Genomic DNA, 16,224 nt, shown 5'->3' on the forward strand with positions numbered 1-16,224 from the left:
CGCATCTGTGCATGTCCGCGGCACCAGAAATTTCCGATTTCCGGCACTACAGACATGCACAGACACGATTTCCATCGTCTGCACATGCACAGAAGTGATTTCTGGAGCCGCAGAAGAGAGTCCCCCCGCCGCACCGGTTTAGCGCAGCGTGCCAGGACTCACTGAGTGGGCGGCTCGGTTCTGGGGCCAGTTAAATGGGCTTCTGGCCCATGGGCCGCACGTTGCCGACCTCTGATTTACACCCTACACATCATACTAGATTGCTGCAGCCACTCTGGGCAATTTCCAACATATATAAGGTAAAGGTAAAGGGACCCCTGACCATTAGGTCCAGTCGTGGCCGACTCTGGGGTTACGGTGCTCATCTCGCTTTACTGGCCGAGGGAGCCGGCGTACAGCTTCCGGGTCATGTGGCCAGGATGACTAAGCCGCTTCTGGTGAACCAGAGCAGCGCACGGAAACACCGTTTACCTTCCCGCTGGAAGGTACTTGCACTTTGACGTGCTTTCGAACTGCTAGGTTGGCAGGAGCAGGGACCAAGCAACGGGAGCTCACCCCGTCATGGGGATTCGAACCGCCGACCTTCTGATCGGCAAGTCCTAGGCTCTGTGGTTTAACCCACAGCGCCACCCGTGTCCCTTACTTCCAACATATACAAAAACATAATAAAACATGAAACATGAAAAAAAACTTCCCTATACAGGATTGCCTTCAGGCGGCTTGGGGGTGGATTGGATGACTCTATACCCTCCACCATTTCTCCAATGAAAATAGGGACATCCTAAGGAAAAGTGGGACATTCCGGGATCAAATCAGAAACTGGGACGGCTTCACTAAATTACGGATATCCCTGGACAATAGGGACACTTGGAGGGTCTGTATACATAGCCTGGGGGGTCTTGTGTTTGACCTGCCAAGCTGCAAGTTTGTGTATACCTGTTCTGCTGGAATGTCCAGAAAAGCCAAATCTTGCGATCTAGGCTCTGGAACTGTTTCTCTAGTATTAAGAGGGGGGCCTTTGCAGTGAGCATCCCAAAAGCCTATACGGAAAAAGAGATTACAAGCAGAAGGCTGGGCAAATAACTACATCAGCTCCTGTTCCAGGGAAAAGAACAAAAAACTTATTGACAAACGACCACAGCAAGGATTGCGAAATCGCTGTCACATTCTCAAGGGGGAGAAAAATGCTTTGCAAAGTTACTTGGGAAAATATCACACTGGCATCAATTTAATAAAAATAAAATAAAGTCCAAGCACCAGCTAAGAGAACCAGAAACAGACATGGCAATAGTTTCTATTGAGCTCAGACTATGCAAGATTTCATGCTGGAAAAGTTCCAAGCAAAAGTATTGTGAGTCACAGTTTAGATTTCATAACCCAAATTAGATTAAACAATGAACAAGATTAGAATACGTATCAAAACACAGCTCACAATTTATTTTACATGTATATAGCAGAAGCAGCTGACACTAGAGTTCATGCTTTGTATCTGTACGTAATTTGAGCGAAACGTTACGGCCCCCGTCCAATGAAAGTGGCAAGTTAAGAATACACGCACATCCAAAGTAGTTGTGGATTTGTGAGGGTCCATTGCCGTCTCCCCCCCAAAAGGGGCATATACCTAGAAGACACTCCTATTATGCAGGGTGGGGGGAAATACTGTAGGGGCAGTTTAAAGCACTGGTCTTCAAGGGGTAGAATCCATTAGCAGATAGTGTCTGATCCAAAGTGGGTCACAACAGGAGCACAACCACCACAATTATTTATTATTATTATTGATTGAATTTATATACTGCCCTATGCCCGGGGGGGGGGGGGGAGTCCTTAGGACAGTTCACAGAATAAAAATCAAGATATAAAACCACAAAATAAATAATAAAAACAACAACCCAATAGCAACCCCCCCCCCGCCAAAAAAACCTCCACATTTTAAAAGGGCATAGGATGTAAATCAGGTCAACCAAAGACCTGGTTAAAAAGGAACATTTTTGCATGGAGGCTTAAAGGTGTATAATGAAGGCGTCAGGCGAACTTCCCTGGGGAGAGCATTGCACAGATGGGGAGCCACTGCAGAGAAGGCCCCGTTCTCGTGTTGCCACCCTCCGGACCTCTTGAGGAGGATGCAAATATATGGGGAAAGATTGAGAAATGAACTGTCAAACGCATCTTTGGGTTGGGGTCTGAAAAGGTTTAAGATTCCTTGTTTTGAAAGGAAAGCCCCCCCCATGGGAAAGGCCAAAGGCTGTACAGTGGTACCTTGGTTTACGAACTTAATCCTTTCCGGAAGTCTGTTCTGAAACCAAGGCGTGCTTTCCCATAGCAGTGGGGGGCTCAATTTACAAATGGAACACACTCAACATGTTCTGCTTCCGAGGCAAAGCTCACAAACCAAAACACCTACTTCCGGGTTTGCAGCGTTCTTAATCCAAGTTGTTCATAAACCAAGCTGTTCTTAAACCAAGGTACCCCTGCACAAGCATGTTACCCTCACGCGGCCACGGAAATTTGGCAACCTAAGAACAGAGCTCCAGGAGAAGTCCTCAGGTTGTCATTAGACTGGCTTCCACACAGGGACTCAGTTTCCTGAACATGGAGGAAGAAAGCACATATGATTCCAATCAACAACTCCCCTCTACCTTTGCAAAGGACTGCTAAAGCTGCAAATGGGGCAGATCCCCTAGAACAGGGGTCAGCAAACTTTTTCAGCAGGCGGCCGGTCCACTGTCCCTCAGACCTTGGGGGGGGGGCACTATATTTTGAAGACAGAAAAAATGAACGAATTCCTATGCCCCACAAATAACCCAGAGATGCATTTTAAATAAAAGGACACATTCTACTCATGTAAAACCACACTGATTCCTGAGCCGTCCACGGGCCGGATTTAGAAGGCGATCGGGCCAGATCCGGCCCCCGGGTCTTAGTCTGCCTAAAGGGTAAAGGGAACCCTGACCATTAGGTCCAGTCGTGACCGACTCTGGGGTTGCGGTGCTCATCTCGCTTTATTGGCCGAGGGAGCCGGCGTACAGCTTCCGGGTCATGTGGCCAGCATGAGTAAGCTGCTTCTGGCGAACCTGAGCAGCGCACGGAAACGCCGTTTATCTTCCCGCTGGAGCGGTACCTACTTATCTACTTGCACTTTGACATGCTTTCAAACTTCCAGGTTCGCAGGAGCAGGGACCGAACAACGGGAGCTCACCCCGTCGCTGGGATTTGAACCGCCAACCTTCTGATTGGCAAGTCCTAGGCTCTGTGGTTTAACCAGCGGGTTGAGTAGATGAGACCAATTGTGGGTCCAGGTTTCTGCATGTGCTGTGTAGCAGGAAGGTAAAAAGTAAAAAGGAGACACTGTTTACCTTCCCACCGGAGCGGTACCTATTTATCTACTTGCACTGGTGTGCTTTTGAACTGCTAGGTTGGCAGGAGCAGGGACCGAGCAAAGGGAGCTCACCCCGTCGCGGGGATTCGAACCGCCGACCTTCTGATCGGCAAGTCCTAGGCTTTGTGGTTTAACCCACAGTGCCACCCGCCAACCCATGCCCTAAAACCTCAACGGATCCTGGCGGAAGAGAAAACGGGGGTTAGGGGCGTATATGATGGGGTGTGCACCATTCAACATTTTAATAGCTCCACCCCAAATCAAAACCTCAGTTCTGTTGCATCTCAAAGAAAAAAATCCCTACGGTTAGCCCCCACCCCAAGATTCCTCGCAGAGCCCCCAATTTGCTCTATTTATTCCTGTTCAGTATTGGATTCTTGTGTGCTTTCTGGGCTTGGCGGACACAATTCGCGCTTTTTGTAATCTGCGGGCATGATGACTGCTGTGTTCTCTACCCTTCAGAACTAGTCCATCCATTCATTCAGATTGTCACCCCAAAGGGTTCCTTTTAAGGTGTGGCAGGCGGCGACTGGGAAAAGAGCCTTTTCAAAAGTGGTTCCCTCCCTTCCTCCACAGGGAAACCTGCCTGGCACAGACACAGTCATTTAGGCACAAGGAGATTTTTTTAAACTCTCAGCCTCTTCACAGTGAATTTGGCTTCTGGTCAAGGTGATAGGTGTTTACTTGTAGTAGTTTTAAGGAATTCTGCATACAAGTTAAATAAACAGGGAGACAGTATACAGCCTTGTCGTACTCCTTTCCCAATTTTGAACCAATCAGTTGTTCCATATCCAGTTCAAACTGTAGCTTCTTGTCCCACATAGATTTCTCAGGAGAAAGATGCCTGCTTCTTGGGAGAAAAGCAATGACAAACCTAGACAGCATCTTAAAAAGCAGAGACATCACCTTGCTGACAAAGGTCCGTATAGTTAAAGCTATTGTTTCTCCAGTAGTGATGTATGGAAGTGAGAGCTGGACCATAAAGAAGGCTGATCGCCGAAGAACGGATGCTTTTGAATTATGGTGCTGGAGGAGACTCTTGAGAGTCCCATGGACTGCAAGAAGATCAAACCTCTCCATTCTGAAGGAAATCAGCCCTGAGTGCTCACTGGAAGGACAGATCCTGAAGCTGAGGATCCAATACTTTGGCCACCTCATGAGAAGAGAAGACTCCCTGGAAAAGACCCTGATGTTGGAAAAGATTGAGGGCACAAGGTGAAGGAGATGACAGAGGACAAGATGGTTGGACAGTGTTCTCAAAGCTACGAACATGAGTTTGACCAAACTGCAGGAGGCAATGGAAGACAGGAGTGCCTGGCATGCTCTGGTCCATGGGGTCACGAAGAGTTGGACATGACTAAACAACAATAAAGTTTTTAGGAAATGTTATTGAATGTTATTATTGCATGTTTACAGTTTATATGTAAGAACTGCTTAGATATTTTTTTATTATGTTAAGCTGTAGAATTTTTTAAAATACAAATAATAATCTCCAATTTAATTATTGTGAGACATTCCATACTCAAGGAATTCCCTTTGTCTGGATATTCCCCAGAACTTTTCCTCGACTGAGTTTAGCAAAACCACATTCAGACCTTTCACTTCTGGAGAGAATCAAGCTGTGTGAAATAAACAGAACCAGGCGGCTGTTTTCATTTACTGTGCCTTATATCCATTTCTGTAGGAATGCAATCTTTAATTGACAGAAAAATCAAATTCCCAGCTGCTGATCACAGGAGCAAATGTTTAAGCAGGGGATTAGCAATAATAACACTCAGTATTTATATAGTTCTTTTGAACATCCAGAGTGCTTACTGTACTTTAAAACTGCAAGGAAGTCAGTATCTCCATATTGTAAATAAATGGAAAAGCTAAGCAAGTGAATGTTTAAGACCAACTAATCAGTTCACTTTAGTGACTGTGCTACAAGAAGTGTCCTCATTGCTGGTCACACTAGTTTATTTTAAAAATCCATTTGTACTATTGAAACCGAGGTTTTTAAAAGAAATAATGAAAAGAATCCTTTATTGCTAAGTGGTAGCTCGCAGATATAAAATTCTTCTCCTATTTCTTTCAATGTCCTCCAAGGGACATCCGTATTTAATTGACTAATATCAATTCTGGATATTAAACCAGAAGTAGGCTTTCACAGAACGAACCTGTAAGTGGGGAAGAGATTCATGAACTTGATAAAGGATTTTTTATGTAATCAGATAGCTGGTTAAAAGCTACCTCAACAGATAAATCAACTAAAAGACAGTCCTAAGGTCTATTGCAACTTGTGATTCTAAAAGTGTATATATTCACTAGGGCTGTCATCTTTGACTTTTTCTGGCCCAGGACCCAATTTTAACCCACACATGAATTCTTTAAAACTTTTACCATGTATTCGCAAGGTAGTAGTGCTCCTGTTGCAACCCACCTTGGATCAGGCCGAAACTCCCTAGTGAAGCCAGAGTATATGTAAGATGAGAAGGCTGAAGGATGAAATCAAATCTAGCAACGAGGTAATGCATGAGTTCCTATATGTTTATTTCATCCATCAGTCTCCACTCCACATAGGGCTTCTGGTCCTATGGTAGCGATTTGTTACAAAGAAGTCTCTTGCAAGTAAGACTTGTCTTGGTCTTGTAAAGGTAAAGGTAAAGGTATCCCCGACCGGACGGCTCTGGGGTTGCGGCGCTAATCTTGCTTTATTGGCCGAGGGAGCTGGCATACAGCTTCCGGGTCATGTGGCCAGCATGACTAAGCCGCTTCTGGCGAACCAGAGCAGCACACGGAAATGCCATTTACCTTCCCGCTGGAGCGGTACCTATTTATCTACTTGCACTGGTGCTAGGTTGGCAGGAGCAGGGACCGAGCAACAGGAGCTCACCCCGTCGCGGGGATTCGAAGCGCCCAAGGCTCCGTGGTTTAACCCACAGTGCCACCCGCGTCCCTTAGTCTTGGAGCTTCATCCAAAACCAATTTTAGCACCAACCACTCCCAGCTTTGGCCATGCCTCTTCTTTAACGAAACTGCTCAAAACTCAAAAAGTAAAGCAATTACTTCTTTTTAACTTTCACCTAGAGCGAAAATGGTGCCGTGCCCTGATCAAATCTCAAGAGAAAATGTTATCTAAAGGTAAACACTGAGAAATTTTAAAGGTTTATTGCAGCGGTTCATTCCAGTGACATTGCTAAGCCGTTTCTGACCACAAACACACTGCTTTTCCCCACTGCCTACAGTACCCTACTGCTGCCCACTGGTTGGTAATGCCTCTGTGGTTCCCAGCCTTTTCCCCCCACTGACCACTTGAAAATTGCAGATGATCTTGACATACGACTTCTGCCTGTGACTTGCGCTAGGTGCCATTTGGTTTTTAATGTACCTGTCCAAAAGTGAAGGCCTTCTGGGAAATGATTTATAATGAGTTAAAAAAGGTATTTAAGTATACCTTTCCCAAGAAACCAGAGGCCTTCCTCTTGGGCATTGTCGGCCAGAAAGTGTTAAAGAAGGATAGAACTTTTTTTATGTATGCAACAACAGCAGCAAGAATACTCATCGCAAAATACTGGAAGACACAAGATTTGCCCACACTGGAAGAATGGCAGACGCAACTGATAGACTATATGGAGCTGGCCGAAATGACTGGCAGAATTCGAGACTTGGGAGAAGAGACAATGGAAGAGGACTGGAAAAAAATTAAGGACTATTTACAAAAACAGCATAAACTGTATGAATGCTAAGAAATTGCATGACTAAAAAGAATATGGTACCAGCAACTTAGCTGAAAGACATACAGTATGAGACTAAGTGATGTTTAAGAAAAAGACGAAATCTGAAGTAATATTATGTTTGAATTAAGCTGATAAGTATTGGATAAAAATTATTTGAAGTCTGAGACATAATATTTGAGAAGTACAATTTAAGAACTGAAACAAGGTAATAAATTGCTGTTTATAACTTTATTATTGAGAACGCAGGGAAGGGAGATGTGAGGAAGTCCAGTTAGGTATGAAAAAATGTGTTATGAACAGTCATGATTTCTTTTTTTTTTTAGGTTTGTGTTTTTGTTCACGTATGTTTTTCTTTGTTTGTTATTTCTTGGTGAAGGGATTGTATATGTTTGGTGTTTTTTTCCTGTTTGAAATTTGCAATAAAAATATTTTTTTTAAAAAAATAATAATGTATTTTTACAGACACACCACGGACTGAATTAAGCTCTCAGACTGCTGTTGACCCGGACAAAAGTAAACATTTGATTCTGATTCAAAAACAACAACAAATAAATCAAAGGATAGCAATTAAATCCCCTTCGCTCAAATCCGGTTTAGTACAAGAAGTAAGGTTTTCCATTAAGCCACCCAGAAGCTGACCGAAGGAACTTTTGACAATCATTTGCTTAAATCTTACATTCTTCACTCTCTCCCCCCCCCCAAAAAAAAAATATTTCCTACTGCCTAAAGTGCAACTTGCGGTTAAGGCACCTGGCAAATCAGAATCACTCAAGAACCAATTATTCAAATATTACATTATCTGTGCCGAAGTACAAATTACATTCAGATTAGTGTAAAAAAAAAAGCACTTTGTTCTTTTTAATCAGGTCACATGCCTCAAGGCTGATACGGTATGGAAAATAGGTCCCGCACTGTGCAAGGAGACAAATTAAATCCTGCGTTCCTGGAGTTATGGCAACACCCAGGCTAAAAGCAGCCGGCGTTTAATGTCGAGACAGAAAGAAATGTTCGTCTGGAAACACATTCCTTTGCCCGCTGGAGAAGCCCACCCCCAATTTACACCCCCTATCCGCTGGGGCACCGGGAGCGATTTCAGCGGTGACAGCAATGCACTCTGCAGTGGCTCAGGGGCCCTCTCGTCTACTTTGACGCCACCTCACTCCGGCGCTAAATAAATATATTGACTCATTTAACTTCTCCGCAGTGCTTTTTGCTGGACCTAATTAGCGCCAGGGCTCTGCCCCCGCACATATATACAGTATGTATATGCGGGGGCTGAGCCCTGGCGCTAATGTATATGCGGGGGCTGCGCCCTGGGCGCTAATTAGGTCCAGCAAAAACATTGCGGAGGAGTTTTGGAAAGAATAACCGACAGGAGGAACCTGCAAAGTTAGGAAAGACTAGCCGGGAGAGGGGAACTCTCCTATTTATTTTTTTTAAATCCCCACCGGGCACTTCACTTCTCTGACTTACCCAGTTTTTTGAAGGCGCGGTGCCCGGAGAGTTTGGGCACGATTGCGCACGGCTGGCTGGAGAGTTGTTGCTGCTGCTGGCGCGGGCAGCAGCGCTGCTTTTCCCCGCACGCCTTTTTCTTCCTGCCGCAAATCATGGCTGGGAGAGACTTCGCGTCCCCGTCTCGGCCCGGAGCCCCTTCTCGGCCGCTTGTTTTCGTTTTGCCCCCCTTCTCTCCGAGGCAGAGACGGAGCAGGCGGCCCGCAAGCAACCCGCCCTCTCCGCGCGCCTGGGCGCCTCCTCCGGGGCTCCAGGGCGCAGCGCGCAGATTGGAGAGGCGGATCTTGGAGGCGCTCGCATTTCAACGCCGACGCGCTCCGCCCTCTCGCTTCCACTCGGTGGGAAGGAGGGATCCGGTCTCTTGCGCTCCCCCGCCTGAGCCGCGAGGAGGATCCGTGTCCCCTTTGCCCCACGCCAGGGCTGTGTCCTAGAAATAACGAAACAGCTTTTAGAAGTCATCCCAGAACTGGCCCTGGTCAACATTTTCCAGTGGAATAATGCCCACTCGCATTCTAAAGAGCTTATGAACCATCTGCTCCGTCTCTGGCTCTCTCATTTTATTTCTGCTTTTCAGGTTTATACATTTCACCAGTGCTTTTTTTCTATAAAAAATGTTTAGGGGTACTCACATTTCCCCACTCATATTGAAATACTGCCCCTCAATGAGGCCAAACTTAGATTCACAAAATGTATATTTTCCAAAAAAATTATTGGTTTTCACAATATTATAGACAAACAAACATAACAAACATAAATCATAGCCTTATTGAAAATTACAGTTATTAACTTTGTTAAGTGACTTCCTCGCTTCCCCTTGGTTGAATTTCATTGCGTGTCCTTTTAACGGTTTTCCAAATCCCAATTTTTATGAAATTTAACTTAAACATTAACATCCTTAAATCTTCACCTTATAGAATTAAACATATTAATTCATCACTTAACATAACTAAAATCCTAAGCCCATTAAGTATCTGCAAGATATTTCTGGTTAGTTTAACTTAACAAATTTAACTAAATAATCATTAAATTTATTCCATTCTTCCTGATAGATTCACAAAATGTTTAGGGGGGTGCGTTCCCCAGAAAAAAAGCACTGCATTTCACTAATTTTACGATCACTTTAACATTTCAAAACTTGACTTCCTTCCCCCTCTTTCTGCAGTTCCTGAAACTTATTTTTAATATCTTCTGTATATCCAAATTAACTTAATTTGCTCATTTAATCACCTAGTTTAAATATATACTCTTACAAAACTGCAGGTTATTACAATAATCCTGCCAATGTTCTTATCTGTTTACAATTTATCTGTAAATATTCAATAAACAATTTCCATTCTTTTATAAAAAGTTTGTTATCTTGATTTCTTATTCTTCCGGTAAGTTTCGCCATTTCTGCATACTCCATGAGTTTTTGTATCCATTCTTCCTTTGCTGGGATTTCTTCTTTCCATTTTGGGGCGAGTAACATTCTTTCCTCAGTTGACCATCTGCTCTCAGTAGCCAGAAGCACCATAGCCAGGCACTGGAGAAACCTGTCAGGAGGGAACATGGATTTCTGGTACCAAATTGTACGGAAAACAGCCTTCCTAGTAAAGCTAACCAATAGACTAAATCTGACATGGGGGCAAATAGAAGAGGATGCCTTCGCCCTGGTGTGGCTCCCCTTTATTACATACCCAGCCCGACAACAAGAACCCACCAACAACATACAAATCAATAGGTAAAGGACCCCTGGACGGTTAAGTCCAGTCAAAGGCGACTCTGGGGTTGCGGCGCTCATCTCGCTTTCAGGCCAAGGGAGCCGGCGTTTGTCCACAGACAGCTTTCTGGGTCATGTGGCCAGCAGGACTAAACCACTTCTGGCTCAACAGGACACTGTGATGGAAACCAGATCACACGGAAACTCCGTTTACCTTCCCGCTGCAGCAATACCTATTTATCTACTTGCACTGGTGTACTTTCGAACTGCTAGGTTGGCAGGAGCTGGGACAGAGCAACTGGAGCTCATTCTGTCATGGGGATTCGAACCGCCGACCTTCTGATCAGCAGGCCCAAGAGGTTCAGTGATTTAGATTACAGCATCACCCGCATCCCATGCTCCCCTTTACAGTGGTACCTCGGGTTACATATGCTTCAGGTTACAGACGCTTCAGGTTACAGACTCCGCTAACCCAGAAATAGTACCTCAGGTTAAGAACTTTGCTTCAGGATGAGAACAGAAATTGCGCAGCAGCTGCGCGGCAGCAGCGGGAGGCCCCATTAGCTAAAGTGGTGTTTCAGGTTAAGAACCGTTTCAGGTTAAGAACGGACCTCCGGAATGAATTAAGTTCTTCACCCGAATCCCCATGACAGGGTGAGCTCCCGTTCCTCGGTCCCAGCTCCTGCCAACCTAGCAGTTCGAAAGCACGTCAAAGTGCAAGTAGATAAATAGGTACCTCTCCGGCGGGAAGGTAAACGGCGTTTCTGTGCACTGCTCTGGTTCACAGAAGCGGCTTACTCATGCTGGCCATATGACCCAGAAGCTGTACGCCGGCTCCCTTGGCCAATAAAGCGAGATGAGCGCCGCAACCCCAGTGTCGTCCGCGACTGGACCTAAGAGTCAGGGGTCCCTTTAGCTTTTTAAGGGAAATTGGGACATTCCAGATCAAATCAGAAACTGGGACGGCTTCTGTAAATCCAGGACTGTCCCTGAAAAATAAGGTCACTTGGAGGGTCTGGGAGGAGAGGTCAGAAAACCCCTCATCTGAACTATGAGTCCACTGATAAAGGTTTGCTTGATAATTGTGTACACACAGAAGGAAACGTTTTCTCTTAATTTTACAAACATTCCTGACATGTTTTTGCCCCAGGGTACGTAATTTACATGTACTTACACAGAACCACATGTGCCATTTTGCCCCAGTCTCACATACAGAGGCTCCATCTGTGCTATACATTTAAAGCAGTATCATATCGTACCGCCAGAAACAATCATAGCTCCCCCCCAATGAATCCTGGGAACTGTAGTTTGTTTGGAGAGTCATATTCTCCTCACAAAACTACAGTTCTCTGAGTTCCATCAAAAGAGGAACTGCTAAACCATTCTGGTAATTGCAGTTCTGTGAGGGAGCTATCCTAACAACTTTCCGCCAGTGCCTTTAACAAACTACAGCTCCCAGGATTTATTGGTGGGGGGAAGCTATGGCTGTTTACTGTATTTAAAGTGGTGTGATACTGCTTTAAATGTACAGTGTGACTGGGCCATTGCAACACAGAAACCAAGCACCCCTTTCTGTCCTTTATTCGATAGGCTCTATATCTTTGGAAAATTTATTTCTCTTCCTCCATTCCAACTTGTTTCTGTTTTGCTCACTATATATATATTATTTCTCTTTAAAATCAAGCACACCTCTTCTGTCTTCTGATATTAGCAAATAAGCACCTATATTTTCCCTATTTCCTTTACTGCTTTAATTGCGGTATTTGCAAAAGCCTTATTTGGTTTTGGTTATGAGTTTTAATGATAATTCACACAACCCCATTTTTATTTTTGCCATACTCCCCCACTTCTTTTAGTGTGTGTGTGTGTGTGTGTGTGTGTGTGTGTGTGTGTGTGTGAAATCTGGTACTCAAGAGGTTCTGTGGAGGAACTCAATGATGCTCCAGTCTTCCATACAGCATACAGGTTTATTCCTTAATCTGAAGATAAGAAAGTATGAACCCACACATCAAGAGAAGGAAGGCTAGATTAAATCATTAAATTAATCAGCAATTGGCTGTTTAAATACTTTTCACCTGTGCTAGCAAGCCGTTCACTGATCTTACAATGTTATTATTACACTGCAAGAATGTGTGTTCTTGATTGTTGAATACTGTAAAGAGAGAGAGAGAGAGAGAGAGAGATGCAGGTTAACTCTGATGAATAAGAAAAGGAAGAAAGAGCATTTGTTGGGATTTCTAAAAATAAATCAGATTCCCTTTCTCCTGTCCAAGCTGCAAATGTAGGGCACATAGTCCAATATACAAACTGCTAAATAGACACAAAAAGTACTATATAATAGCATAACTAGGTCTGCGGTTAAAAACTCTTGCGTTTGCGTTGTCAGCTGTTCAAGTTCTTTGTAGGATGCACAAGGAAATGGTCACTTTGCTACCAGCTACAGCTCTCTAATAACTCCCTACACTGTTGTTCTGTGTCAAATCGATACCTTAGCTTTGTGGCATCTTGTATATTTAGTTCTATAGTCACATATACAGATGCTTGCTAAAAGCTTAGATATATTTCTAGTGCTTTTCCACCTGACAACATCTTTATCAGTAGCTACTTGCAGACAGGTGGTTCCCAGTGCTAATCAGTGATTGCTCTTCTTTTTCTAAGCGACAAATAAAATTCGAAATTAATTGACCTTCTGCAGGTTCGCGAGAGTAAACATATCCCACTCTGGCCAGTATAACAGGCAGGTCAGTTATACCTTACATGGTACCATCAGAACCATGATTTCTTAGAGTAGGCGTAAGTTATAAATAAAAAGTCAGTGAAATTGTCTCAAGAGGCATAACTGGGAGGAGTACTGGGTTTAGGATTACGGACAGGGAAAGTGTGGGGTAAAACAAAAGGATTCTCAATAATAGCAATATGTAGTCTTGCCCCTTAGAAATGGAAGCCTGAGGTACACACAGGTGATAATATATGCAATTTCTACAAATTCTTCTTCTAAATCATTCATGGTGCTCTATCTCACGGGTTAGATAAAGATTCAACATACGTGAGCAGCACCTAGTGAGATCATGAATCTCTTCAGCTGCCCCCTACAAGCCAAATTATTTCAAGAACTAGATTCTGGAAATTACAAAAGTATGGAGCATATACAGATCTAGAGACACAATCAAAAGATAATCTCACCAGTTTTTATAGTGTCCATGCGCCATCAGTTTTGCGAGTTTTATCATGCCATACTTCAAAAAGTGAAAATCTGGACACAAAAGTTGTTGAGCTTGTTTTACAAAGGAAATTCACAAAAATCTACACCTCTGACATGTCTTGCCATACTTTCGGATTCACACACACACACACACACACACACACACACACCACTTTTAGTAGATGTGTTTTATTAATCCAGTATTAATAATTATTAATCCAGTATATACAAGGCAGCAACGCCATCTTGAGGCCAAAACCTGGTAATCCTTTAATCTGTATTCCATAAAATCCTTATGGCTGTGCCATAATAATATTGTGAGTTGGGGAGTGTGGAGAGGGTCACCTATATGCCTTAATCCCTTCTAATTCCTGGATCCAGCAAGGGTTGAAATCTAATGGAGGGTTCAATTCAAGGGCCCCTAAGTACAGGTCATTAGGGTAACAAATGAAGTGGTTTTGTGCTGGAGAGCAAATAAGTTGGCCTCCATCTTTGAACTGGGTGGTAGTTAGAAATACAAAAGTTAAGGTCTGTGTGATAAGAGAGCTGAGATAGAAGCAGGCTGCAGGCAGAAGCCTGAGAAGGAAGAGACATGCATGTTTTTTAAATTGAATTCAAGGCTGTGGCTATGGAAGAGGTTCCATGTGTCCAGACATAGCCAGAATACTGCAGTCGGAAACAGTGCCCGGTCAGAAATAGTAGTAGTAGTAGTAGTAGTAGTAGTAGTAGTAGTAGTAGTAGTATGTACGGGGTGAGCTCCCGTTGCTCGGTCCCTGCTCCTGCTAACCTAGCAGTTCAAAAGCACAAGGTGCAAGTAGATAAATAGGTACCTCTCCGGCTGGAAGGAAAACGGTGTTTCCGTGCGCTGCTCTGGTTCGCCAAAAGTAGTTTAGTCATGCTGGCCACATGACCCGGAAGCTGTACGCCGGGTCCCTCGGCCAATAAAGCGAGATGAGCACTGCAACCCTAGAGTCGTCCGCAACTGGACCTAACGGTCAGGGGTCCCTTTACCTTATTGCAAAACTGATGGAGGAAGTGTCGTCTCAAACACCAAATAGTCCCCAAACAAACCTTTTCATTACTTGGCATAAAGATCCGTCTCAACCAGCCTTGATCTGATTATTAACTTGTCTCTCCTTTAGCCAAGACTTGGAGTTTATCCTGATTGTGACATCATACTTGACATCAGAATGAAGTGCTTGCATTCAACCAAGGCTGTCGCCATGCCGACCAAAGTGGTTGTCCCATAAACCTTGGCAACTAGGTAAACATCAGCCAGATTCTCCAGCAACTTTGACGTCGGGTCTAATAACCTAATTTTGAGGAAGAGTTTTAGTATAACCTGAAAGCCTGCCTCCGGTGTTAAGCGAACCCCAAGTTCCAGTCAATCTAATTATATGTGTAAACTTGTTGTTGTTGTTGTTTAGTCGTTTAGTTGTGTCTGACTCTTCGTGACCCCATGGACCAGAGCACGCCAGGCACTCCTGTCTTCCACTGCCTCCCGCAGTTTGGTCAAACTCATGCTGGTAACTTCGAGAACACTGTCCAACCAATGTGTAAACTTACTTCTGTGTATAGAGGTTCATGTGTGAGTCCATTTTTATAAAGAGAATCAGTGTTAATATGCATCCGTTCAAAATAAATCCTTGACCCAATACCCTGATCTGACTATTTCTCTCTACACTGTGGGTTATCTCATCTTTCATTTTAAGGGTATTATTCCTTTATAATATGGAAGTCCATCAGTCATAAAAAAATGTCTGTGGTTTTAATCTCAGATTAAACTGCAATTTAATGTAATCACTTCTGTGGAGTATGAATGTGCATCTAAGTGGATTTTCCCCACATCCGCTCTTTGCCTAGTTTCTCCCTTTCTGTTGTCTCACCCACCCACCCTGTCCAAATTTAGACTGAAAGGACTTTTGTTTTCTTTACATGTCAGCACCACGTGCATTGACAGCAGTGGATCAACCATCATCTTCATCATATTTAAATGTCTCCATGCCTGACATTGTTGTTGTTTAGTCATTTAGTCAGTCCGACTCTTCGTGACCCCGTGGACCAGAGCACGCCAGGCACTCCTGTCTTCCACTGCCTCCCGCAGTTTGGTCAAACTCATGCTGGTAGCTTCGAAAACACTGTCCAACCATCTCGTCCTCTGTCGTCCCCTTCTCCTTGTGCCCTCCATCTTTCCCAGCATCAGGGTCTTTTCCAGGGAGTCTTCACTTCTCATGAGGTGGCCAAAGTATTGGAGCCTCAGCTTCAGGATCTGTCCTTCCAGTGAGCACTCAGGGCTGGTTTCCTTAAGAATGGAGAGGTTTGATCTTCTTGCAGTCCATGGGACTCTCAAGAGTCTCCTCCAGCACCATAATTCAAAAGCATCAATTCTTCGGCGATCAGCCTTATTTATGGTCCAGCTCTCACTACTGGGAAAACCATAGCTTTTACTATACAGATCTTTGTTGGCAAGGTGGTGCCTGACAAGGGTGAGAGCAAACACTGGGGAATTGTGCGAGAAGTCCCTCTGTGCTGAAACAAAGGCATATTTTTCTACAAGCATCCCCCTGAAATCAGATGTGCTGCTCTTTTCCAAAACCAGGGAGAGATAATTTAGTGATGGGGTACAAGGAAGATAATTAAACCTCTGTAAGCAAGAGTTGGTCGGTTGACTATTTGAAAAGAATGTCAGCAGCGTAGATCTGAGTTTTCTAAGGGA

General features: G+C 44.1%; 1 protein-coding gene and 1 long non-coding RNA gene across 2 annotated transcripts in view; both read right to left on the minus strand.

The window, feature by feature from the left end:
* PLCD3 (phospholipase C delta 3) overlaps nt 1-8,880 on the minus strand; it is a 91,689-nt gene extending 82,809 nt beyond the window's left edge. The window contains exon 1 of the mRNA XM_081166279.1: nt 8,569-8,880. Coding sequence (XP_081022405.1) covers nt 8,569-8,704 — 136 coding nt within the window. The 5' untranslated portion in view covers nt 8,705-8,880. The remainder of the gene's footprint in view (nt 1-8,568) is intronic.
* Nucleotides 8,881-12,259: 3,379 nt separating this feature from the next.
* On the minus strand, nt 12,260-15,447 carry LOC308571437. Its single transcript, XR_014001432.1, has 2 exons — nt 14,580-15,447; nt 12,260-12,458 (listed from the first exon to the last, which is right to left on the minus strand). It is a non-coding gene; the product is annotated as an uncharacterized lncRNA (long non-coding RNA).
* Between the last annotated feature and the right edge of the window lie 777 nt (nt 15,448-16,224).

Source organism: Podarcis bocagei, assembly GCF_964188305.1.
Source record: "Podarcis bocagei genome assembly, chromosome: 13".
In the NCBI taxonomy this organism is placed as follows: Eukaryota; Metazoa; Chordata; class Lepidosauria; order Squamata; family Lacertidae; genus Podarcis; species Podarcis bocagei.